The sequence below is a fragment of the Hoplias malabaricus genome, chromosome 6 (assembly GCF_029633855.1).
Source record: "Hoplias malabaricus isolate fHopMal1 chromosome 6, fHopMal1.hap1, whole genome shotgun sequence".
NCBI classification, from domain to species: Eukaryota; Metazoa; Chordata; class Actinopteri; order Characiformes; family Erythrinidae; genus Hoplias; species Hoplias malabaricus.
In genome coordinates this window covers 564,954-589,612 of record NC_089805.1, presented here as the reverse complement: position 1 = coordinate 589,612, position 24,659 = coordinate 564,954, and the positions used below count along the sequence as shown (strand labels likewise).

Genomic DNA, 24,659 nt, shown 5'->3' with positions numbered 1-24,659 from the left:
ACACTTCACAGGGAAAGTGGTGCAGGAAGTGATGAAAATGGCGCAGGTTAAATGGAAGTTCCACTGTCCGTACAGACCTCATGCATCTGGTCAAATGGAATGGCAGAACCAAAAATTTGCCAAAACTATACCAAAGTGGGGTTTCTTGGGTGGACGCGCTACCTGCTGTATTGTGTAGTATCAGAGCCTCACCTACACACACAATGGGTTTGAGTCCATATGAAATCATTACAGGATGTGCCATGTCTCTACTAGTATTGATCTTAGACAGATGGGCGGCACGGTGGCGCAGCAGGTAGGTGTCGCAGTCACACAGCTCCAGGGGCCTGGAGGTTGTGGGTTTGATTCCCGCTCCGGGTGACTGTCTGTGAGGAGTTGGTGTGTTCTCCCCGTGTCCGTGTGGGTTTCCTCCGGGTGCTCCGGTTTCCTCCCACAGTCCAAAAACACACGTTGCAGGTGGATTGGTGACTTGAAAGTGTCTGTAGATGTGAGTGAATGTGTGTGTGTCTGTGTTGCCCTGTGAAGGACTGGCGTCCCCTCCAGGGTGTATTCCCGCCTTGCGCCCAATGATTCCAGGTAGGCTCTGGACCCCCCGCAACCCTAAATTGGATAAGCGGTTACAGATAATGGATGGATGGATGGATGGACAGATGTTCATCTTAATTCTGATGCCTTGTAAGAAGCTCACCAATTCTGCTCAAAAACATGTTAATGTGTAAACATGACAATTTGTGATGATTAAAATCACACAGCTGGTCCACTTGAGGCAAAATGGAAAGGCCCATTCCAAACGCTTTTAGAAACAGATGCAGCAGTATTATGTCAAGGGAGGAAAGCTTGGACACACGTGTCACGTTGCAAAGTAGTGTTACCACCTAAATAGGGACAGACGGGTGAACTGGCTGGGAGAGCTTTGGGAAGAACTGTAAGCATGTAGGCTACAGGGGCCACACACAAAGTGAAGACACCATCTTTTCTCCCTACGATTATCGTTCCACACTTCCAGCCAGGATCTTAGATACCCAGTGTTAGTTAAGATGTAGTGACACTCGTTTTATAGATCCAATGTTTTATTAACAGCTTTGTTCATAAAGACATTCCAGGTCAAATGTTCCCCCATTTGTCAAGAGAATTCTCATCTTGTCTCTGGTCTTTAGACTGTACATTCTGACTACTATGGCTGTATGTGTATCAAAAGATGTCATAAAGTGGGTTTTGAGGTCCATACACAAGGGATCCTTTTGGAAACAAGGATTACCTAAATCCTGAAGGGGGGGTAGAGAAAAAGACAGAAAGAAATATAGAGAGACAAGAAGAAGAACACATTTACATTACTGATATACTATTACATTCCACTTTCAAAATAGTGTTAAATTTGTACTTAAGTTAATCTAAATGAACATTTACTTGTTCTCTCAAAAAGAGACAGGCCATGTTTCCTTCACAACAGGCAAGAAGCTGCTTGCTGTCTACTTGTCTCCGGAGTGAGCTTCTATTTTCCATTTTTGAAATTCCACTGAATTCCATTATTTACAGCAACAAGGTTGTCAGGAAGAAAGTTAATATCTGTACTTGTGATCTACCCCAGTTTTTGTTCATGATTCTGAGTGGGATAGATTTTAAATGCATGAGTGATAGGTGAAATATAATTGGCAGTAATGATTCCAGGTAGGCTCTGGACCCACCGCGACCCTGAACTGGATAAGCGCTTACAGATAATGAATGAATGTTTTAAGAGCAGAAGAGTTATGTTATACAATGACTCATAAATGACTGAGAAAAGAGGGGATGTTTATGGCTGAAAAGTCACAAAAAGTTGTTTGTTTTTTTAATAAATACCACTGCTAATTTTTTTTCATGGATACAGACTGGTCACAGACATCCCAAGTCTCCTGGAATATTATATGCGGCTTCCTGATGCCCACAACTCAGATAAAATCTCCTGGAATCTTTCTGGAATAATATTAGTTTTATTCCAATGTTGGCCGTTATTTGTTTTTTGTTTGTTTTTTTTAGCAAATAAACACTTACTGCTCAGATAAATAGCTTTTTAAATCTCATAATCCCTGGTGGCTAAACTGTTTACATATATATTTTTTCTTTTGGGTGGGGGGTACTTTTACAAAACTAGCAGTCAGTAGTGTGTTTGTGCTCATGTGAAAACATGCTAAAAAACATTTTACTTACTCTACCAAAGGAAAGTGTGCAGTAATGCTTATTTATATCTTACTTAACATGACTTTAAAATGTGGAAATATATTACGGTTATATTAATTTCAAAAACAAAATTGTCTAACATAGCCAGACTAAATGTTTATTCATATTAGCTAGCATCTTACTCTATTTTCTATTCTTTATTAGATGGTGAAGCAGTTAATGTTTTGGTCTTGTTTCACCAGAAAATAACTGGCATAGCCTTTAAAGAGGAACCATTGTTAAGGTTGGCATTAGATAACGTAGTTAGTGCTACAAAGGCAGAACAAAACTACAGTAAAAACATTTATAAGATCAATTAGCCTAACAATCTAAACTTAAAGCTTTAAATTCCATTACTATGTGCTTGTCTGTCAGTAATTATTTTTAATTTAGTATTATTCGCTAGGAGAGATGGATAACATTTAAATTCTGAGGTAACTTTACAGGCTAGCTAACACTAGCCTAGCATGCTAACTGAAAGAGCAACTAAGGTTTAACCATAATTATAACTCACATTTAATAAGCAGGTATTCATTAAATACATTGAATTCATTTTATTCAAAGTCAGATGTTTTTCATACTTTCGTACTTATATGAACTGGAATATTAAAATATATTTCTGTAGTTGTATTAACTGCTGGTTTTAATTTGTGGTTTCAGTCAGGTCTACTAAGAATAGTTCGGTGTGTTAACATGTCATGATATTGACCTGGTTGCCTTAAAAGTATTAATTGTATTAACTCAAAGCTTTTAGTTAACATCAAATATATTAAAACTATTCTAAACAATTCGAACTTTGTAATGTATAGAAGTGTCAAGTAAAAAAATTGCCATTTACATTTATTTAAATGCAAAATAGCAGTCTGGATCATCCATCCATCCATCCATTATCTGTAACCGCTTATCCAATTTAGGGTCGCGGTGGGTCCAGAGCCTACCTGGAATCATCGGGCGCAAGGTGGGAATACACCCTGGAGGGGGCACCAGTCCTTCACAGGGCAACACAGACACACACACATTCACTCACACACTCACACCTACAGACACTTTCGAGTCGCCAATCCACCTTGCAACGTGTGTTTTTGGACTGTGGGAGGAAACCGGAGCACCCGGAGGAAACCCACGCGGACACGGGGAGAACACACCAACTCCTCACAGCAGTCTGGATCATTTAAACATAATTATTCTCGTGCAAGAAACACTGAATTATTAACATCATGTCCTCAGCTACATCCAAATGCAGATGTTAAATTAAAATACAGATGATGATGATACAGAAAATGCATGGGGGATATCTCTCATGTCCTGAACAATGTGCTCCTCCGAAATGAATGCTACATCAGTTTTGTTCCTGAGAAGATGGCTGGTAGATCTCCCTTCTGTTCCACCAGTGGACCAACAGTGATCCCTTTGATAATCTTGTCCCTGTCATCAGTTGGCTAGGCAAAGAAAAAGATGAGTATATATTTTCAGACTGGTTTTTGGAACTCATAGCCATACTGGTACCAACCAATTTTTGTTGAATAGCATTTTGGGACATCCTTTCAGTTTTTAATTATTTTAAAAATCATATTTCAACATATTATTTGAGTTTGAATTCACTTTTTTTAATTAAATCATCTAAATGAATTCAAATATATTATTTTTAAATCACAATGATTTTGAAGCTGAAATATTAAGGAAAATATATTATATTATGTAATGTTCCTCTAAACACTGTGTAGGCTTCTACACGAAATTCAATATCACATTTCATTCACGGTGACCATCAGATGGCGGCCGTGTACTGAGAGGGGTGTGGCGTTGGCTGGAAATCGCCATGGACCCTCCCCAAATCACCAAGCCCCGCTTTACTCTGATTCTGAGCCAGCTTTTATTGGAAGCCGTTGATTAACCTGCGCAACAGCGGTTGCAGTACTGGTCTGAGATCAGAACAAAAAGGCAAGCTTAAGTAAACACATATAGGCCTTACCCACCAGTCATTGCCCACCAGGAACACGATTGCTGAACAACGACAATATAAAGAGTCGAAAAGTGTCGCTTACTGTAAAGAACCATCTTCTGAAGAAGAATTCTCAGAGAATTTGTATAATTCATCTCTCGGTGAGCGAATGGTGCTGTTTTGCTAATGTAGATAGATATAAACAGAGTGCTACGCTGTGATGCTTGAGGTAAATGTAGTGGGGGCTGGTGCTAACCCGTTTTCAGCCGTAACCTCGCTTTACAAACAGGTCTGAAGCGTTTTATTCTACGTATCACTCAGCGTCTGGATTTATAATGTTATATAACACCGAAGCGTTCGGAAGTGAATAGCCTATTAACGTATTTTTTCCCGTAATCTGCCCAGAAAATATTAAATGTCCAGTGGGCCGTTTTACGCTCAAACCGTAGACTCGGTCTTTGTGTCTAATTCTTCTGAACGAATCGCTAGTGTGTGACACGATTGATTTTGTGTAGATAATATTCAGTGGGATATTTACGGAAAAAAATACAAGACTGGGAGTGGGTTGTCCGTGAATTCCCCGAGAAGTGGAAATAAACAATTATGTTCCTGTGTAAGAAACGTATTAAATATGTAAATATTAATGTTGCTGTGTTCTTGGTTCGTGTAGAGGAGAATACCGCGGTAAAGTTGGGTTTGTATTTTGTATTTCTTCAGATTTCTTCAAACGGTGTCTGTAAATGTGTTAATACTGTGGGCAATGGGTAAATTAACAGTTAAATAAATAAATCAAACATTGCATTATGAATGGCATTGCTGGTGATTAATGTTGCTGAGCCAAATAAACAGTTATTTAAAAATAATTAGTTTTCTCAGTACTACAAAATGTTTTATTAATAATAATCATAATCATAATCATATTTGATCAAGTGTCACCCTCATGACACACTGCACCTCTTTCATTGGTTCAAAAGTTCAGAGTCGCAGTGGGTCCAGATCCTACCCGGAATCACTGGCAAGAACACACCCTGGAGGGGCCGCCCGTCCTTCTCATGGCAACACACACTCACACCTCAGGTGTGTTTTTGGACGGTGGGAGGAAACCCACGTGAACACGGGGAGAAACTCCTCACAGACGGTCACTCAGAGTGGGACTTGAACCACTGTGATTCCGTGTAGGCTCTGGACCAACTGCGACTCTAAACATGAAGCGTTTACAGAGTATGAATGAACTAATATTAATACTAGTCTAATCTTTTAGCTCCCACAGTATCACATTCATAAAGAATCACCAGAATGCACTGTCCTGTCTCACATAAGTCTTTTCTCATCCTTCTCCTTCCATTCCACCCCCAGAACGTTAGATCAGTTAGATGTACCTAATTGCAGCATATTAAACAGCATGAAGAAATCATCACACTCTCCCTCAGACTCTGAGTTGTGTTTTCTTAATCTTGGTGATGTATGATGAATTGCAAAATTAGAAATTAACAAGAATTTAAAAAAATTTATTTTTATATTTTTAATATATAATATTCACTCATCCATTGTCTGTAACCCTTATCCAGTTCAGGGTTGTGGTGGGTCCAGAGCCTACCTGGAATCATTGGACGCAAGGCGGGAACACACCCTGGAGGGGGCGCCAGTCCTTCACAGGGCAACACACACACATTCACTCACACACTCAAACCTACGGACACTTTTGAGTCACCAATCCACCTTAATATATAACAGTATATTATTAATATATAACAGTGTATTATTAATATATAACTGTGTATTATTAATATATAACAGTGTATTATTAATATATAACAGTACTGCTGTGTAATATGTGATTTGGCATATGTAGAATATACGTAATATTTGTTTGTTTGTACCTTAATGGATTAATCTGTTTCCTTTTTGTTTTCTTTTAGTGTAAAGATGTTCTACACCTGTGGTCCCAATGAGGCTATGGTGGTTTCAGGTAATTACAGTTACAAATCAATAACTGTGTAAATATGAGAGAAAGAGAGAGAATGGATGAGGGTGGAGAGAGGGGATGGGTAACCGTATGGGTATGGCTGTGTTGATTGGGAATGGGGGTGGGTGGTCACACAGCTCCAGGGATCTGTGGTTGTGTGTTCAACGCCTGCTTTGGTTGAGTGTCTATGAGGAGTTCAGTGTGTTCTTCCAGTCAGTGTGTGTATATATATATATATATTATTATGATTACCTGCTCAACTCATTGTCAGAAGTTCAACAATTACTGTAGTCTATCTGTTAATCTGCAAATGTTTGCTTTTTCACCTTGTTGTTCAATCAGTCAGTCCAGAAATCAGTCAAAATGTATTCAAATAGCACTTTTTATAACAGATGTTGGCACAAAGCAGCTTCAATGGTCAGGACCAGCACAGAGCAGGTATGATTGGTGTGGTCAACCGTTCTCAGTGCTGTAGTGATGCTGATGTGTTGGTGGTGTGTGAGGGTAGAGATATACTCTTAACTACACACTCGTATATGCATCATGGCTGCCTTGCATTTTCTGTGTCCATTTGGTGCATAGGTTGTTCACGTCCTCAGACAATAAACAATACGCATACGCAAGATGGAGTACACACGCAAATGGTTGGGGCATTGCAGGTGATCAGCAGCATCACAATGGCAAACACTTTTGAAGAAGGCTTTGTCAGAGCCAAGTCTGGAATTAACTGCATGTTTCTCTGGTGTACCCAGCAGTGGATGCCTCCAGATAAAAGCATAGCACTTAGGCAAGTATGTGAACAGTTATGTTCATGAGGCAGACAGTTGTATAAGTGAAGGCATGGCCAAACAGCAAGTGTATCTCTGCGTTTAGTGTGTGTTGCATTGGTAGGAGCAGATAAGACACATCAGTGCTGTATTCATTTTTAAACATTATGTCCACTCTATTAGACGACTGAATTGTTGATACACAGGATGATGTTGGCTAAATATTTTTGGTTGGTGGTCTATAAGCAGTCCAGGAATGACACATAAAGCTTTAAAACTCCAGCAGCATTGCTTTCTCTAATGCACTCTTGCCAGCACAACACGCATTAACACACGCATACATAATATATGCAATGCTTATCCTACGTATTGGTCTATAACTTGTAAAGATTAAAAAAAGCATTAAGAAAGATTAACACCCATTTGTTTAAAATAACTTTGAAAAAATGCAGAATATTAAAAAGTAATTCAAACAATTAAACATTGCTTTTTGTATCACATTCTGCTTTATTTGTAGTGTTGTTTTCCTCTAGCTTGTTTTAATTCACTCTCTATTTTATTCAGATTTTTTCATTTAAATTATTTTTGTCTGTTTGGTTTTAACACTGTTTACTGCTGCTCCCACATGTTGTCACTCAACTAACTTGCATTGGTTTGTAACGCCACAACTGAGGCCACCAAACAATGCATGTTTCCTTGCCTCGACCTCTAAAACAATAACTTCTACTGCGCAGTCTCTAAAGTGTCTCTCTTTTGTCTTTCGGTCCTCCCTTGTCTCACGTGAAAATGAACAGAAAAGCCCATATTTTAATATTCACATTATTCACATTGACCATTTATAGGTGAACATGGGCATTATGGAGGCGGAGCAGGAGGCTGGTTCCCCTGTGCATGTTTTGAAGAAGGTTGTGATTTCTAAAGAGAAAACAGCGTACAGGTGTGCGTATGCATGGTTTTAAAAATCTTTTTTTGGGCGCATCCAATTTTCTAACAATTTTTCTGAGTTTTATAAATGAGGCCCCTGGTCCTTATTAACATGTTCGTTTCCACATTAAATAGATGCACTGTTAAACTTGTTGCACTTGCTGATTAATACTGTGTCCCAAATCACACCCACTTGCACTTTACCTTCTGCTCTTTACTGTCTACACTACTGAGTGTTCTTTTAATAATGATGCAGTATGTCCTGTGGTGTTAGTGTGTAGTTGGGGATAAAGCACAAGTAATGCAGTGGAAATCACAGCTGTTTAAATTTGAGCTTTTATTTATGTTCACTATAATAATGTGACAAAAACCAGAGGGAGAGGGAGAGAGAGAGAGTATTTTATTCTCTATAGTGTACAGCTCTGAACAATAATACACACAGAAAATGTTATATTCACTTAGGTTCACTGTTCACTGATGATGCAATTTACACTGAAGAGGTGTGGTGTGGATCTGGTAACAAAATTACTAGGGCTGTTCCGAATACCATTTTTAGGGCTTCAGAGCTTTGGTCACATTATTCTGTGAATATTTTGTGTGTTTGTTGTTGGGATGTGTGTCGTTCAGAGAATTTGCGTCCGACTACTTTAAAATCCCAAGTCTGTGCTGCAGCTCCCGATAACTCGCTTCCTGATGTTAGGATGTCTGATGTTACTTCAACCATATTTCACATTCCAGTTTGTGAACTAAATTTGGAACCGTTTGGCATGTTTCCACCAACATAAACTGTTTCTTGAACAAGAAAAAATTTTACCCAACTGGAACCCAAGGACAGTAAGTTCTTCAGCACGAACCGTGGCTGAATAATAGGAAGTAAACACTCGGTGTGTGTTTCTGGGGCTGTGATTGGCGTGACACCATGTGAGGTGGTCAGAACCTCAGCTTGGCGTTGGTTAGTTCACAAGCTCAGCAGTTCTTTGTCTTCTTTGCTCTTTGATGGTAGATCATCTAATATTTGACTGATGCCGGTGTTGTATATTCTATATTATGAACAAAACTTGGTGCTCCTTTCATTTCTGCATTTATTAGTCCTGCCTTCAATATTTTCTGTACTACACAATCACATAATAAAAAACACATGTAAACAAATACAGGGATATGATGCACCTGTTAGGAACGCGCGGACTGACGGAGGTGGACACACTTGCTAAAACACAATGACTAACTTTATTTACAGCACAGAGACAGATTAAGATAACTAGACAGAATACTTAAACAAAGAAAGACCTAGACTGAGAGACAGATACTTAAAAGACAGACTGAGAGAGCTAAACAGACTAAAGCTGGACAGAGAGCTATACAGAGAACTAAACAGAGACCTAGACATGGAGAGCTAAATAAATACCTGAACAAGGAGAACTAAACAAGCAAACCTAGACAGAAAGCTAAAACAGACAAACCTAATGAGAACTCAAAGCACATGGAAGAAACAGACAGACCAGACAGATCCACAGGGAGGTGAACCAAATCAAGGAACAGACAAGACAGACAAGCAAACATGGACTGAATCCAAGAACCAACAAGACAGACATGCAAACATGGAATGTCCAACAAACACACACAGAGACAAGGGAACTTAAATGCACACCACAGACAAGAAAGACCTGGGACAGCTAATGAGAGGGCGGGGTAACAAATGAGACACTGATGAGGAGAAGGAACAACGGCAGGACTAGGGCGGAGACATGAACAACAGCATACAGAGCCATGGGCTAAGTGAGCACATGGCAGGGACAACAGAAAAGACAGAACAAGGGCGTGACAGAACCAAAGCTTCTCCAGACCTTCCAATGACAAGGGGAAGTGATTTGGGCTTTCTGTGAAATGCAAGAAACAACTCTGTGACAATCAATGGCTATATGGCCTAATGGCAGCCCAGCAAAAATAGGCTCATAGAACATTACCACATCAAACATTTAAAGAAATAGACAGGGTAGCAAGATAAATAAAAATATATATATATATAAATAAATAAAAACTTTTCCTAATACAAAGTTATATTGCACCTAACCCTTGTAACTGCATTGCTCTGTTAACCTAGTAACAGTAGGAAAGCTGGAATCAGGGCTGGCAGCTTTTCAGGTGAGCTTGGAGTGAGTCTTGTTTATGGGTTGCAAACATTGTACATAAATTGATAGGAACACTCCTGTAATCATTAATGGAGCTTAATCAGAACAAATTTCTGCGTAAATTTGTCAAAACATATTTTTGTAAATATCCGGATACATTAAAGTGCACGTCTCTGTTCATAGGTGTGAGTAAAATTTACACCTGGTCTTGAAAAACCTGTAAAATCTGTATAAGATCCAAAAATGCTGAGTGTAATTTGACTTGGCTGCATTTTAATTTAAAGTAATAAAAAAATAATTAATCTGTATTAAGAACATAGTTAAATAACAAATAATATATTAAGAATATATTTTAATATATATAATATATAATATATAATATTTTGGCTGTTACACTTGGCTGCCTCCTTCATTTATAAATCAATGTACAGGGTGAATCAAAAGTCACAGTAAAGCCTATTTATTTCTTTAATATACTGCATGACCACCTTCCCATTGGAAAACCTTGCCCTTGATGCAGTATGGTGGCTTTCAAAATGGCGGCCATATTCTGAACATAGCATAAAAGATAGGCCTCCTCATCCATTACTTGCTGTGGTATTCAGATAAAAGGGTTTCCTGCGACTTTTGACTCTGGACCTGTATTGACACATTAGACAGCTGTTTAAGTAGACAGCATTCTAACGGTAGTGTGTGAGCTAGGGGCTGGGTATGGCCGTAAAGTGGAGGGGTTGGGATGAAGGTCCTCAAGAGCACAGAATCTGTCAAGTTAGAGCTGGGACTTCCAGCTCAGACACAACCAGGAAGAGTTATATAAAAAGGCCTGGCAGGCATGCATCTCCATCTGCCGTCTTGGCTGAAAATTGCTTTTTGCATTTTCTACATCTGTGACTTCAGATGTCATGCCGCATAAACTTTTTACATTTAAGTCCAGTAACATCATCATATACAACTGGTTTTTACTTAAAACCACACACAGGACATAAAATCAAAAAAGAAATGGTTGATAATTAAATTGTTAAATATTTCAACAATTCAATTTGAAAACCACAGCTGTCCTTCACATTGTGTGAATATTTAATGATGAATGAGCCAATAGAAATGCTCCAAAATTACTTGGAAAAAAGTCTTTATACAGGGTGGGCCATTTATATGGATACACCTTAATAAAATGGGAATGGTTGGTGATATTAACTTCCTGTTTGTGGCACATTAGTATATGGGAGGGGGGGAACTTTTCAAGATGGGTGGTGATGCTGGTTCAATACCCAATGATGTCACTGATCTGTTGACAATTAACCTATTTTTTTTCTTAGCATTACAGTCTTTTGTTGCCCTTTCTCAACATTTTGAAACATGTTGCCTCAAATACAACTAAAAAGAAAAAAATGTAATTTGCAACTTGTCTTTGCATGTTATAATAAAAAATATAGAAAAAATAAAACATATGGGGTTTAGTCAAGTCAAATTAATTTATGTAGCGCTTTTTATTACCTGATGGTGTCACAAATTTCATGCATTTTTTTATTTACATTTTTTATATCCTAGTTTTTTCCAAATTGTATATTCTCTCCCCTCAGGTTTCTGTCGTTCCCCTCCTCTGATGATATCTGGTGGTAGAGTGTTTGTGTTTCCCTGCGTCCAACAGATCCAAAGGTATTGCCCATTATTTTTTTATGTGTTTTTGTGTGTTTAAAAAAGAGCATGTTTACTCATCTTTATTCCTCCTCAGGATCTCTCTCAATACTTTGACATTAAATGTGAAGAGTGACAAAGTCTACACACGTCATGGAGTGCCCATCTCTGTTACAGGCATTGCTCAGGTACCTTTTTTTTCTCTTTACATGTAGAGCAAAGGGATTGGCAACATAAAAGTGTCCATAGGTGTGAGTGTGTGAGTGAATGTGTGAGTGTGTGTTGCCCTGTGAAGGCGCCCCCTCCAGGGTGTATTCCCACCTTGCGACCAATGATTCCAGGTAGGCTCTGGACCCACCGCGACCCTGAACTGGATAAGCTCTTACAGATAATGAATGAATGTCTGATAATTGACTTCAGGCATGGAAAAGGCTCATGCAGCAGCATCAGGATGTTCTCCAATAAAACATGTTAGCTAATATAAAAGCTAACATGTTTTATTGGAGAAGTGCCCTTGCATCTCACAAAATATGTGTTTGTTATTTATTAGTAAATATTTGTACATTCCCTATGCCTGTTTATGAACGGCAGAACATTTTAATATTTGTTTAAAGTCTGCAATGACTTATCTTAGCAAAATGTGGATGAAAGTGTGGTATAGGTTTAGCATGCAGATGACTAGCTTTGCGTATACTAATACAGTCATAGGAAATATCTGGAACCATGCATAATCTTTTAAATGCTTTGTAATAGATTATCAAGTTCATAAATCATCCCTTTGTTGCTGTCTGCTAATACACAAATAACTGCAGCCTTGTATTCTGTGAAACCTTGAGTGACTTGGGAAAAACTTATTTTTTGTGAGTGACTCTGAGATGCGCCTGCTTGTGCTGCATCAAATATTTTGTGAGCAATGTTGAGCACTTTTTCTAAGAGTTTCTTTTTCTAAGTAAAATAAAAACAGCAGCCATAATGTCAGCAGTACTGCCCATTGTACTGCCCGTGTATAAAGTTTTAGATCATTCTGCTGTGTTGCAACTAGTATAATATACATACATCACAAGATTTCAAACATTCCCTGTATTTGTTGCCCCTAAGATGAAGATTCAGGGGCAAAATAAGCAGATGTTGGCTGCAGCGTGTCAGATGTTCATGGGGAAATCTGAAGCAGAGATTGCACAGATCGCCTTGGAAACGTTGGAGGGCCACCAGCGAGCTATTATTGCCCATTTGACTGTGGAGGTGAGGAAAACACGTTTACAAAATAAGAACTTGATGTTATTTTTAATAATTAATTTTTTAAATAAATCTGCTCTGGTATGTATCTGTTTTGAAGGAAATCTACAAAGATCGTAAGAAGTTTTCTGAGCAGGTGTTTAAGGTGGCCTCATCTGACCTAGTCAACATGGGCATCAGTGTAGTCAGCTACACACTCAAAGATGTTCATGATGATCAGGTGTGTACATATATCTTTATGCTACATGTGTTCACGTCCTTATGCTGATCAGGTTGTAGATTTGTTCATTTTACTGCTGATATCTACATTCTCTAATGAGGAGAAAACTTAAACATGGCATTTTACATGACTTCAACACAATGTGCAATCATTTGTCACTGTACAACGAAATGTGTCTTCTGTATTTAACCCGTCTGTGTCAGTGAACACACACACACACACATAAGCGCGCTAAGGGCTGTTGAACACACACCCAAAGGGGCGAGTAGCCATCCCCGGTGCCTGGGGAGTGTTTGGGGTTCATGCCTTGCTCAAGGGCACTTCAGACATGGATGTTCCTGCTGGTCCTGGGAGCTTCCGGTACCAAGCCCGGTCCTCTAACCATTAGACCAAGGCTATTACAGGTATCTCTGTACACGCTATGTTCTAGAAATAAACCGTAACTATGCGTTTAACTGTGTTTCATGTAGAACACGAGTATTTATTTTCAGTAAAAACAGACAAAACATCATTTTATCTGGGCTTTCAAAGTCTGTAAGGCTCTGCGTGTAGCCCACTGTATGTGTGATATTCATCTAATGCTGACTCATCTTCTCTATTAGGATTACTTGCACTCTCTTGGAAAAGCCCGTACAGCTCAGGTGCAGAAGGATGCCCGTATTGGGGAAGCCTTAAACAAACGAGATGCTGTCATTAGGGTGAGAAAAAACTCACTCACTCACTGTGCCTCTCTGTCTATTTCTTTTCTCTTTTTTTCTTTAAAAGAGATAGATGTTTCTTTTCTGGTTAAGACTTTCATTCAGCTTATGCTTGCAGCTCCAGGAGCTGTTTGTAACTACAAGTCTACATTGTCATGCAAACCATATGTGCCAGTTAAAATGTATAGAAAATAAATAATCTACATTTGAATACTATTAAATCTGTAAATATATGACATTATATTATAGTTATCAATGTTTCCTCTAGGACACTTTTCAGGAGAGGCAGAAGGTTCACATTTACCCACCTCCACCAGATACATTAACATATAAAGGATGCTGTAGGGTGCAGTTGTAAAACACTACATTAAAGAAAATGACATTCAGTTCAGAAACACTGCCTTCAAGGGTCTCTCACACTCAAAGCCTCTCTCTTTGGAGAGATGGCTCTCTTTAGTGATATGTCACTTTTCCAATGTGAGCTTTTCCCTCAAGTGCAGCATTTCTGAAATATATTTTATATTTCGTAAATGTAGTTGTGATCTGACTAGCCACTGTATTTTAACATCATCATGGCTCCACGTGCATATCAATCACCCCCATAGTTCCCTGTGGACTACACAGGGTATTTGTCCGTCTTAAGTGTGATTTCAATACAGAAAATTAAAGTGTTTCATTTGAAAGAATTGTCAGACTGCATATGGAGTAGTGAGCAATGGTCTATCATTACGCAGGAAGCTGACAGTCTTTGTGCTTCATGATAAACACAACACAGACTTGTTTTATGTCCATTAGTTCACATTTATTCCAATATTACATACAAAATACAATACATGGCTGCAGTTCTAGTGGCCTTAGAGAGCCAAAAAGCAGTTAAACAAATGCTATCAACACGACGCGCTCTTTTTTACATGTTGACGTAACAGGGCATTCCTAATGAAGCAATACAACTAACTGAAGCTGCCTTAGCCTGTATCAAAGGATTATTGAGTAGAAATCACAGGAGCACTGCTTAGGGACTCTGAAGTGGAATACAACTTTTCGGTTTCTGTCATTTAAACTGAAATGGAATCCTCTCCAGTGCTTTGTAATATCGATTTCAGCAGCAGAATTTTTGGAGCCTGCAATGGCAAAATATATGAAGCACAAACTCTGGTTATATACATGGTTACATGTGTTTCTACCTTAGGCCTCACAAAGAATTAAAAGTAAGATTTTATGCATGCTATTATTTTAGACAGTGACCCAAATAATTGTTTTTTTCAGTCAGTGAAAGGAACAACAGAAACAGCAAGTGTTTTAAAGCACAGTCTTGATACATAGACAAAAAATTAAATAGGAAACTTTTTTAGGAGCTTAAAAGAAATGTTTAATTCCTGTATATTACTGTCACGGATAGCGGGGCGGACTGACTGAGGCGGACACACTTGCTAAAACACAGAATACTTTATTTAAACAAAAGATAATAAAACAAAGACAGGCAGACTTGGACAGAAAGACTTAAACAAAGACCCAGACTAAAGAGACAGATACAGAATAAACCTAAACAGATGGAACTAGACAGACAGAGATAAACTTTGACAAAGGGGCTTAAACAGAGACCTGAACAGAGAGAGCTAATAGACTACAGACAGAAACCATGAGTACACAAAGCACAGGAAAGGAAACACTAACAGACCAGAGAAACAAGCTCGAGAGGCACAAGAAAGAGAACAGACAGAGAACGAACCCAAGCGAGGGACAAACAGACTGGACTGAATAACAAGACTACAGAAGCAAAACAACGTGACAAGGAATAAGAACAGGAATGACACAAAACCACATGACTGGGGGAAGAGAGAAAGAAACAACACGACTTGACTTGACTGAGAAGGTAACAACACAAATGACAGGAAGAGAGAAAGAAACAACACGATAACAGGAAGTAACACACGGGAACTTAAATACTACATGCAAACGAGACACACCTGAGACAGATAACGAGGACAGCGGACAAGGAGGTGGAACAAAGGCGGGACATGGGCGGAGACAAGAACAACAACAGACAAAGCCATGTGCAGATAGAGCACATGGCGGGGAAAACAGACCTGACAGGACGAGGGCGTGACAATTACATTATTATTTTTCAGAATGCCAGCAATATCATCACTGTCTACACTTAAACATGTGAAACTTAATGCTAGAAGTGCATTCAGTGGAATTCAATGTAAAAATTATGGAACTTTGGACTTTCATTTAGTTGGAATTTTAGTTTGGATAATGTTGCACATAATTTGTATGAATTCTCACACTCTCAAAGCATACCTGCTTTTTATTCCCATTTGATATTAATGCATACCTATTCTCAAAACACTAACTTTTACTTGTCATTATCCTGTCTTTCTCAGGAGGCTCATGCATTGCAGGAGAAGGTGTCGGCTCAGTACATGAATGAGATTCAGATGGCCAAGTCTCAGAGAGATTTTGAGCTGAAGAAAGCAGCTTATGACATTGAGGTTAACACAAAAAAAGCAGAGTCTGAAATGGCTTACCAACTTCAGGTAAAGCACTGCATCATGCAAAATAATAAAACATTACATTGCACATATATAAGCATGTATACAGTCAGGTCCAGAAATATTTGGACATAGACACTTATTATCTTGGTAATAATAAACTTTTCATCCAAGTCAAGAACATTCCAAAGGAGGTGAGGTTATCGTTGTTAAAGCCACAAACAGTGATGCATTAATGAATGTTTACCTTGAGTTGTAAACCACTGGTAACAACACTCAAAATTCCAGATAAGACTTTGATTGAACACATCAAGAAAGCCAGTTCTGTAATAAGATTCTATGAGCAAATGAAATCTTGATTAACTTGTAATAGAATGATAGCCCTTAATCATATCATCAATTCTGTTCTCCCAGAGGGTCTTCAGATTGGACCATGTATGCTATTATTATAAGTTTACATACACTTAAGTTGAAGCCATTTAAACTCATAAATCATATTCATGAGCTATATATATGTGTGGGGAAAATAATTATTTGATCCCCTGCTGATTTTTTTTTACCCTCTTACAAAACATGAACAGCATATCATTTTTATGGTATGTTTATTTTAACAGAGAAAGGCAGAATATCACCAAAAAAAAATTTATTTATATATTTAAAAGGATTTGATCCTCAAGCAAAATGTGATTTATCCTCGGAGAAACCCTTGTTGGCAAGAACAGAGGTCATCATTTACCGGGGTAGATACATGTAAACAGAAACACACATCTACATACTCAAGAACCGACAAGGGAGCACTGAAACAAAGGGACTATATAAGGACAGGACAAACAAGTAACACCTGGAAACAATAATTGGACAGAGGCAGGACTGAGGTGGGACACTAGGGCGGAGACAAGAACAACAACAAACGGAGCCATGTGCTACATGAGAAAAACAGACGTGACAGGGCCAGGGCGTGAACATTGTACGGTGACATTGTACACTTTAGTTTCCATGAAGAAGAGTTGCAAAAAATCTGCATGTCCACAGATAAAGCAAAAATTTTAGATTAAAAAAAAAAAGAGTAAAATTATTAGGTTGGCCATCAAAATTCAACAGTTGGGTTCCTGAAAATTATGTAGTGGACATACAAAGGCCTTAAAAGGTGTGTTACTTTGCGAACTTGTTTATATACATCAAAGCACAAATATGAATTTAAACCATTGGGTGACAATGGTTTTTGTGTGACATCGCCAAGCAATTCGTCTACATCTGTGTACCCTGATAATCAAATTTCTAATTATATAATAAAACTAGCTAAACCGATCAATTTAAAAGGTGACTGGGAAGTAGGAGTGATAGAGTTTCAATACAATGGACAACCTTTTCTGAGCCAAATTCTAGACGCCAAATTTAGCATAATTGATATAAAACTGGACAAAACAACACCAATAACGCTACCTACTGGGCATTATAACAATATACAAGCATTGGTTGGTGAGATTAATATTCATCTAGCAGACCATTCAATAGGTCTTGTTTATGACCAGACCTCTAAATCACAGGGTATTTATTAAGATGCTGTCTGATATCAGTTTGATATTTAATGGTAGACTAGCCGTCATCTTAGGTGTTAAACCGGGTGTGATACTAGATTGTGTTGTTAAACGAATGATTCGGATGTCGTACAGAAACAGTATGCGCCACACCCTATTAACATCTATAGAGGTTTATATTGAATGTTTATTTACACAAAAATTGATTACCAATTAGTTGGAGACAGCTTTGTTAAGATGTGTATATATGTCAGGATACATATATCGACAACAAAGACACAGATAAACGATATTGCTATAGAAGTGAAAACTGATGAGAACCAGTACGTACATTTTTCGTACGGGAAGGTGGTTGTAAAGCTGCACTTTAGACCACTCAGGTTTTGAAATGGAATCTTTCCACAGACTGGCCATAGATCCTGAATGCTACGTTTTTAGGTCAGAGGTCACATGCCTGGCTATACAGGTAGCCCAAAAATGTACGGTGCAGGATCTCATGAAGGTGTTTATTATAGCCAAACCCCATCTAAAAACAGCTGCTAAAAACATGGTAAGCAAGAATTCTTCCAGATAGCCCTTGGTGACTCGGGCTCCTCCTCCTAATTTCACCACTCTTACTTTAGGGACAGGGATGAGCGACTACAGACAATGAATGATGAATGATTTAAGTACATCATACTAATCAACCACAGTGGTCCTGTGGGTGTCCTGAACATTGAAGAACAGGATGAAAGGGGGCAAACAAAACATGCAGAGCAGACTGATGACAGTCTGTACTTGTAGAATTTAAAAATGATTCTGTAGAATTAAAAAACACAAATTATTTGTTTACCTTGGTTAAGTGAATTTGCAGGACAATTTGAAGAACTTTGAACTGTATTTAATAAAGGTTTATTGACAATTCAAACACTTGATAACTTCTGGTCATTCTCTGACCTACTGCTTCAGAACCATTAAAGCATAACACATTTAAACTAGGACAAGGAAAACAGTACCATCATCGTTTATGTCAGCATGTGGATGTTTTTAACAGGTGGCTAAGACAAAGCAGCGTATTGAAGAAGAGAAAATGCAGGTGCAGGTGGTGGAGCGTAGCCAGCAGATCACACTTCAGGAGCAAGAGATAACACGCAGGGAGAAGGAGCTGGAAGCCAAGATAAAAAAACCAGCCGAGGCCGAGAGGTATCGCCTTGAAAAACTGGCGGAAGCAGAACGGTAAATCTAAGAAGTTTTGGTCTCTGTTTTAATTGAAAAAATGGTGCTATCACACTTTAGATGGCAGAAGAAATATATGTTTATTTCCATAATTTAATTAACACTCTAGAGGGACTTTAGCAAATGTTTGTTTGATTAGATCACATTTGAAGGATACAACAAAAATAAACACTGTTTATGGCGATTTTTAACTTATTTATGTCTCATGAGCTTTTTTGTCTCACTCTCTTCTTTTTCTTTCTTTTTTATGACACACAGTCTTCAGCTCATCATGGAGGCAGAGGCTGAGGCAGAGTCCATTAGAGTGCGTAAATGGTAGCCTTTTAAAGCTACACTTGGCTTTCTAGCATCACTTAGAATACAACTTCTCAAGCCTTGTTAAGCATAACATGACCACCCATGTCTTTACAGTTTGTTACTGAAGAAAATATTGTAATTCCAATTAGAATCCAGTCAAAAAAACAAATAAATAAATAAATGCAGCTTACGACAATATTTATACTTCATTTGGGATACACTGCACAAAAATAAGCTAATTTTAAGTTACTCAATTCAGGTGAGAGGAGAGGCAGAGGCTTTTGCTGTGGAGGCTAAAGGACGGGCTGAAGCAGAGCAGATGGCAAAGAAGGCTGAAGCCTTCCAGCAGTACAAGGAGGGAGCCATGGTAGACATGCTGCTGGAGAAATTGCCGCTGGTGAGACTGTGTCTGTACACCTGTGAATATTGTCACTCTCATAACAGTTTCTCATGTCCCTGGGAGGCAAAGAATTTATATTAATTTGTACTTTTTCTGAGGCAAAGGCCAGAGACCATTCTTTATTATTTAATTAAAAGGGGAAAGAAATGTCAATTGAAGATATTTTTGTTTCTGGAGATATTCCTGAGATAAGATTATCCAATGGTTTCAGGAAGGGGAAAGTAATTAATAATTATACCAACAAAAAACCAGGACCTTTTTCTCTGTGAGCAGTGGGTCTGATTTGATCAGCTGTGGAAAACAATCCATTACTGAGAAAAAGAGTGAAAGAATAACAGTTTTAAAAGAATCATTAAAATGCAGAATATTAAAATGAGAAACTAGTGACATAAGAATATCATCAAAAAGTTCATTTATTTCAGTAATTCAATTCAAAAAGTTAAACTCATATAGATTCGTTACAAACAGAGTGATCTATATCAAGTGTTTATTTCTTTTAATGTTGAGGATTATGACTTACATCAAGTACAGTTTTATGAAGCCTGGACCCTTGATATAAGCTACCGGGAGACCAGGAAACTGGGACTGAGAACCACTGATCTCCTGCACATTTTAAAGATTTCTCTGCTCCCGCGACACCTGGTGCAAAAAAAAGTTCATGGTGTACATCAGAGTATTTCATATTCTCTAACTCTCTCTCTCATTCTCTCTCTCTCTCTCTCTCTCGACCTCTCTCTTATCTTTCTTGACCTCTCTCTATCTTTCTTGACCTCTTTCGACCTCTGTAGGTGGCAGAGGAGATCAGCAAGCCATTGTCAGCTGTCAATAAGGTTACCATGGTTTCCAGTGGTGCCTCAGAAGTGGGTGCGGCCAAGCTAACCGGGGAGGTGCTGGACATCATGACCAGACTTCCACTGACCATTGAAAAATTGACTGGAGTCAACATCTCTCAGGTGCAGCATGTACACATTAAAATGGAACAGTGATAAAATGATCTCTTTAGTGTCGTGGTGATTAATGAGGAAATTATAATTGTATGGAAAGGGGAGAAAGCATATTAACCCTTTATTCGATTCAATAAGGGCAAGTTTATATATAGAAGCTTGTTGATACATACTGGCAATTCAGAGTGCTTTATAGAAACAATAAAGAAACTATAAAAGCAGTTAATTATATAAATAAAAGATATTTAAATCAACAAATATTGTCAATAAATTAGAATAGAAATAATTTCAAATACAGTTACAACATAAACAATTAAAAGTACTTTAAACCAGCGGTTCCCAACCTTTTTTGCGCCACGGACCGGTTTAATCTACGACAATATTTTCACGGACCGGTCTTCATATGCTCAGGCCTACATTCGCTCGATAATCATTAATGACGTAATCTAATCATAAATCATCCATAGTGGTCTTATGTCAAATGCAAACATCAACAGACAATAAACAACCTTTGTTCATAAATTAATAATCAACAACATCTCTGTAAACGAAAATCCTTTCTAATAAGAAATAATTATAATAAAAAACTAAACTCGATTCAAGTGACAGTGCTGGTCATTTCTCTATAAAAGGGTGAACAAGTCAATCAAATAATAATAATTTCAATTAGTGAGAGCCCTGAGCTTGTTTCTCTGCCACGAGCCGGTCCCATCTCGGGGTACTGGGAGACAGTGACACCCGAAGTGTGTTCCGTAGTTTCGTTTTGGTTGTGAATCACCTACAGGAATAAACCCGTATTTTAAGTAGGAATCCTGATATTGTCTTTTAAATGCAGATTTCGTTTTATTGGAAGTCATAGGCTCTTCTTCTGTCTCCTCATTGGGCCTTTTCCCTTTTCCAAAAAGCTCGCCAAAGATGCTTGTTTTTCACTCATTTTCACTAGATTTTGGGGTAACGGCTGGTTACGCGTGTATGCGTCTGCGCGGAATGACTTTTCAGAGTGCAGAGTCACTTTTCAAAATAAAACATCAACATTTAGACTGATAATCAATTTAAAAAAAAAAGGAAAATTCAAACGTTCTGTGTGGCCCTGTACCTAATGGTCCACGGTTGGGGACCGCTGCTTTAAACTGAGCTGAAAACCTGCTCAAATAGGAATGATTTCACCCTGAATTTACAAGTGTCTAAATTCAGGACTCTTGTCATATCCTCTTTTCAACTTATTCCCTTTAAGAGCACTAAAGCAGCTGAGGGTGACCCTTATTCACAAATGAGCCAAGACAGTACATTAACTGAAGAGATGATTTCTCTGTGCTTTTGAATGTTGTGTCCGTCGATGCCTCTGAAGATGCCCTTTATCTCCAATGAGCAGAGAGAGAGAATGTCTATTAAACCAGACATGAACAGTACTTTTTTTAATACTAATTTACAGTAACTGGGGCTTTATAAACACATTAGACAGGCAGGAGGAATAGTAAATGGTGAGGAAAAGTCTTCTGAATTTTATAAAAAGTGTTGTTTACAATCTCAAATGTTGCCTTTAACCGAGATATTTTTTATTTTTTATTTTATGGAGAGGACACATTAATTTAGAATTCTTTTGAATCTGAACTGCAGTGCCATTTCTCCATGGGGCATTGTTTTGTCATGAAATATTGTTTAATTATTTATGAATTAAAGCTAACAGAGCCAGCGTGACATTATTGTCATTGGAAGGAATTGTGTAATGCACATTGTGTCTGTGGCATAATCTGCTCTTAACATCTGAGACGTATCTTCTGGTTTGTGAATATTTAAGTCAAAATCACCAGCATTAACAAAATGGTCAAGATCAGTGGAAATGAAAGACAACATCTGTGTAAATCTATCAGTAAATTTACATTTTATTTAAGCGATCTGTTAACAGTTGCTAGAAATATGTGTTGTGTCCCTTTAAGAACTGCACAATAGATACTCACGATGTGAAGTCATCAAATGATAACTACTTGCATTGGAAAAAATCATGGAATACAGCAGCTAGACTTCCACCTTTTCTGCTGGCATGTGATATATTTAAAACATTAGTAGATCTGTTTTAATACAGTTGCAGCACTACATTTGTTTTTCCATGTTTCAATTAGGAGAATAACATCAAGCCCCTGTGGTTATGTAGCAGTATTTGAAGTAAAGCATGATTCTTTGGAACATTCACACGTGTGCTCACTCTGACATGGTCGCCCCCTAGTACCAGTCTGGATAAAGTCCAGTACAGATTTGATTGACATTACCTGGAGGAGCTGTATGTGTGACAGTAAAGAAAAGGTCAGTGTTACCATGCATGTGTGAAAGGGGCTTTAGTAACTTGTGCACCTTGCTGTAGAATCTCTCTCATATTTTACATTCTGCATTTTGACTACATTTACATGTGTACTGTCTGTTCTTTTTGAGAGAGATCACAGGCACTGAGGCTGAGTTTTAAAAGCATGTACATCATCACTTGCAGAAACTGGGACCTGACAAACATCAAATCACCACTTTCAGTAGATTAATTTGGGTGGAGCACCTGCTGACCACGAGGTCATGACCAAACCTACCTCTTTTGTGTTAAGGAGCTTGTCTCTTCCTTTGTGGTAATACTGGTGGTGATTCAGCCTGACAAGTTTTTGCGGGGTGGTCTGAGGGACAGAAATGGGCATGAGGTTAAAGGAAGAGCTGGGTGAATCTTCTCAGGGAAGGTGCCAGCTTTGTGACAGCCAGTACTACTACTTGTATGGCTTCTCCGTGTTTGCTAGGAGGTTCGGGGTTGAGGCATGGTGTAAATTCAGCAGCTGATCTTCTTGATCATTGCCAATGACATCCAGTGTTTACTGCTCCCTTTGGGTGACATCATAAGCATCTGGGTACCTGGGTGTTGGTTCTGAGGTGCCACCTTCAAGGAGTGGACATATTGCTCACAGATCCTTGCTAATTGCTAGTAATTCTTGTTACAATATCCTGTTAATATTTTAATGCATACCAAACTTCCGTTCTCTGCAGGTGGCCCAAACTGGCTGAACACAGGAAAGGCATCGAACGACACATTTACTGTTTCTAAGATTTTGCATGTGTCTTTTCCCTCTAAATGTTGGATTTTCCTGATGTTCCTCTATTACGATGCCCCAGAATGGCATGAATATGTATCACGTCCTTGTTTTTATTCTTGTTATTGTTGTCCTCCCCTCTCATCCTAAGTGTCTTCCTCCTGTATCACTGCCTATTTATTGCCTTGCTGCTGAAACCAAAGTGCATCTTAACATGTCAATACATTTCAAGTATTGCTTTAAATTGGTTATTTGAGACATTTCAGTGACCAGATCTAATGTATTAAGCCTATAATCAGTTAAGATGCTGTCTTCATGATCACACCTGTTTGTATAAGCTGATACTGTTAACACGTCTTTACTGATGTACCCCGTGTAACTGAGGTTATGTGACATGTATTAATCCAGCATCCCTCCCACTGCACTGTACTCATATTTAAAATTAACACTATATTTTGTGTCCTATATTATCCAATGTAGTAGATGTAATACTAATATTTTACGTAAATATTTCCTATAAATGTATGCATTACTGAAACTATAGGAAATTACAATGTCAGTTTATATGTAACAAGCCAGTATTTTAATTATTTTAGTGTACAGACCTTTACTTGTATACGTTTTGTTTTATAGTTCAGAGATTATGACTTGCCACAATAATGGTTTGCTATTTGTTTGGTTTGAAAGAGAAATTAAACAGTTAATCACACTTGAATTTTGTCGTTTTTCTTGAGCATACATCCACTTTACACATTTCTGAGTTTTTCAGCAGTAAGCAACAGTTTGGACTCTGGGGATATGCATCAAATCATAATGAGAAATGTGTGTAATTGGTTGCACGTTGTGTGTTCTTTGTTTGTGTTACAGTGAATCCTGTGCCTTTGTAATTTCATTGGAAAGGATTACATTTGTTTGAGAAAATACTTCTGACGATAATGAAACTAAAAAATTTAATGGCAACAAAATATTGATGTGATTGGTGTAACGTGGCCGGCAAA

General features: G+C 38.2%; 1 protein-coding gene across 5 annotated transcripts; it reads left to right on the top strand.

The window, feature by feature from the left end:
* Positions 1-4,041: 4,041 nt before the first annotated feature.
* On the top strand, positions 4,042-24,388 carry flot1a (flotillin 1a). 5 transcript variants are annotated; one of them, XM_066674072.1, is made up of 15 exons: positions 4,043-4,299; positions 6,058-6,107; positions 7,714-7,808; positions 11,505-11,580; positions 11,657-11,747; positions 12,658-12,801; positions 12,896-13,015; positions 13,618-13,713; positions 16,101-16,253; positions 18,780-18,961; positions 19,220-19,265; positions 19,518-19,655; positions 20,447-20,611; positions 22,723-22,903; positions 23,618-24,388. In XM_066674072.1, the coding sequence occupies exons 4-14, from the start codon at positions 11,528-11,530 to the stop codon at positions 22,762-22,764; spliced, it is 1,230 nt and encodes a 409-aa protein (XP_066530169.1). In that variant the 5' UTR covers positions 4,043-4,299; positions 6,058-6,107; positions 7,714-7,808; positions 11,505-11,527; the 3' UTR covers positions 22,765-22,903; positions 23,618-24,388. The 5 variants fall into 5 exon arrangements, with proteins under 5 accessions (XP_066530165.1, XP_066530169.1, XP_066530168.1 ...); XM_066674068.1 differs by lacking the exon at positions 7,714-7,808 and having other exon boundaries at positions 4,042-4,299; XM_066674069.1 differs by lacking the exons at positions 4,043-4,299; positions 7,714-7,808 and adding an exon at positions 4,410-4,427.
* Positions 24,389-24,659: the final 271 nt, after the last annotated feature.

Bases quoted from the DNA above. Each gene is read 5' to 3' on its own strand.
- flot1a (XM_066674068.1), top strand. From the start codon at position 6,065: ATGTTCTACACCTGTGGTCCCAATGAGGCTATGGTGGTTTCAG. The intron at 11,748-12,657 runs GTACCTTTTTTT...GTTGCCCCTAAG, and splicing joins CTGTTACAGGCATTGCTCAG to ATGAAGATTCAGGGGCAAAA. The intron at 13,714-16,100 runs GTGAGAAAAAAC...TGTCTTTCTCAG, and splicing joins AACGAGATGCTGTCATTAGG to GAGGCTCATGCATTGCAGGA.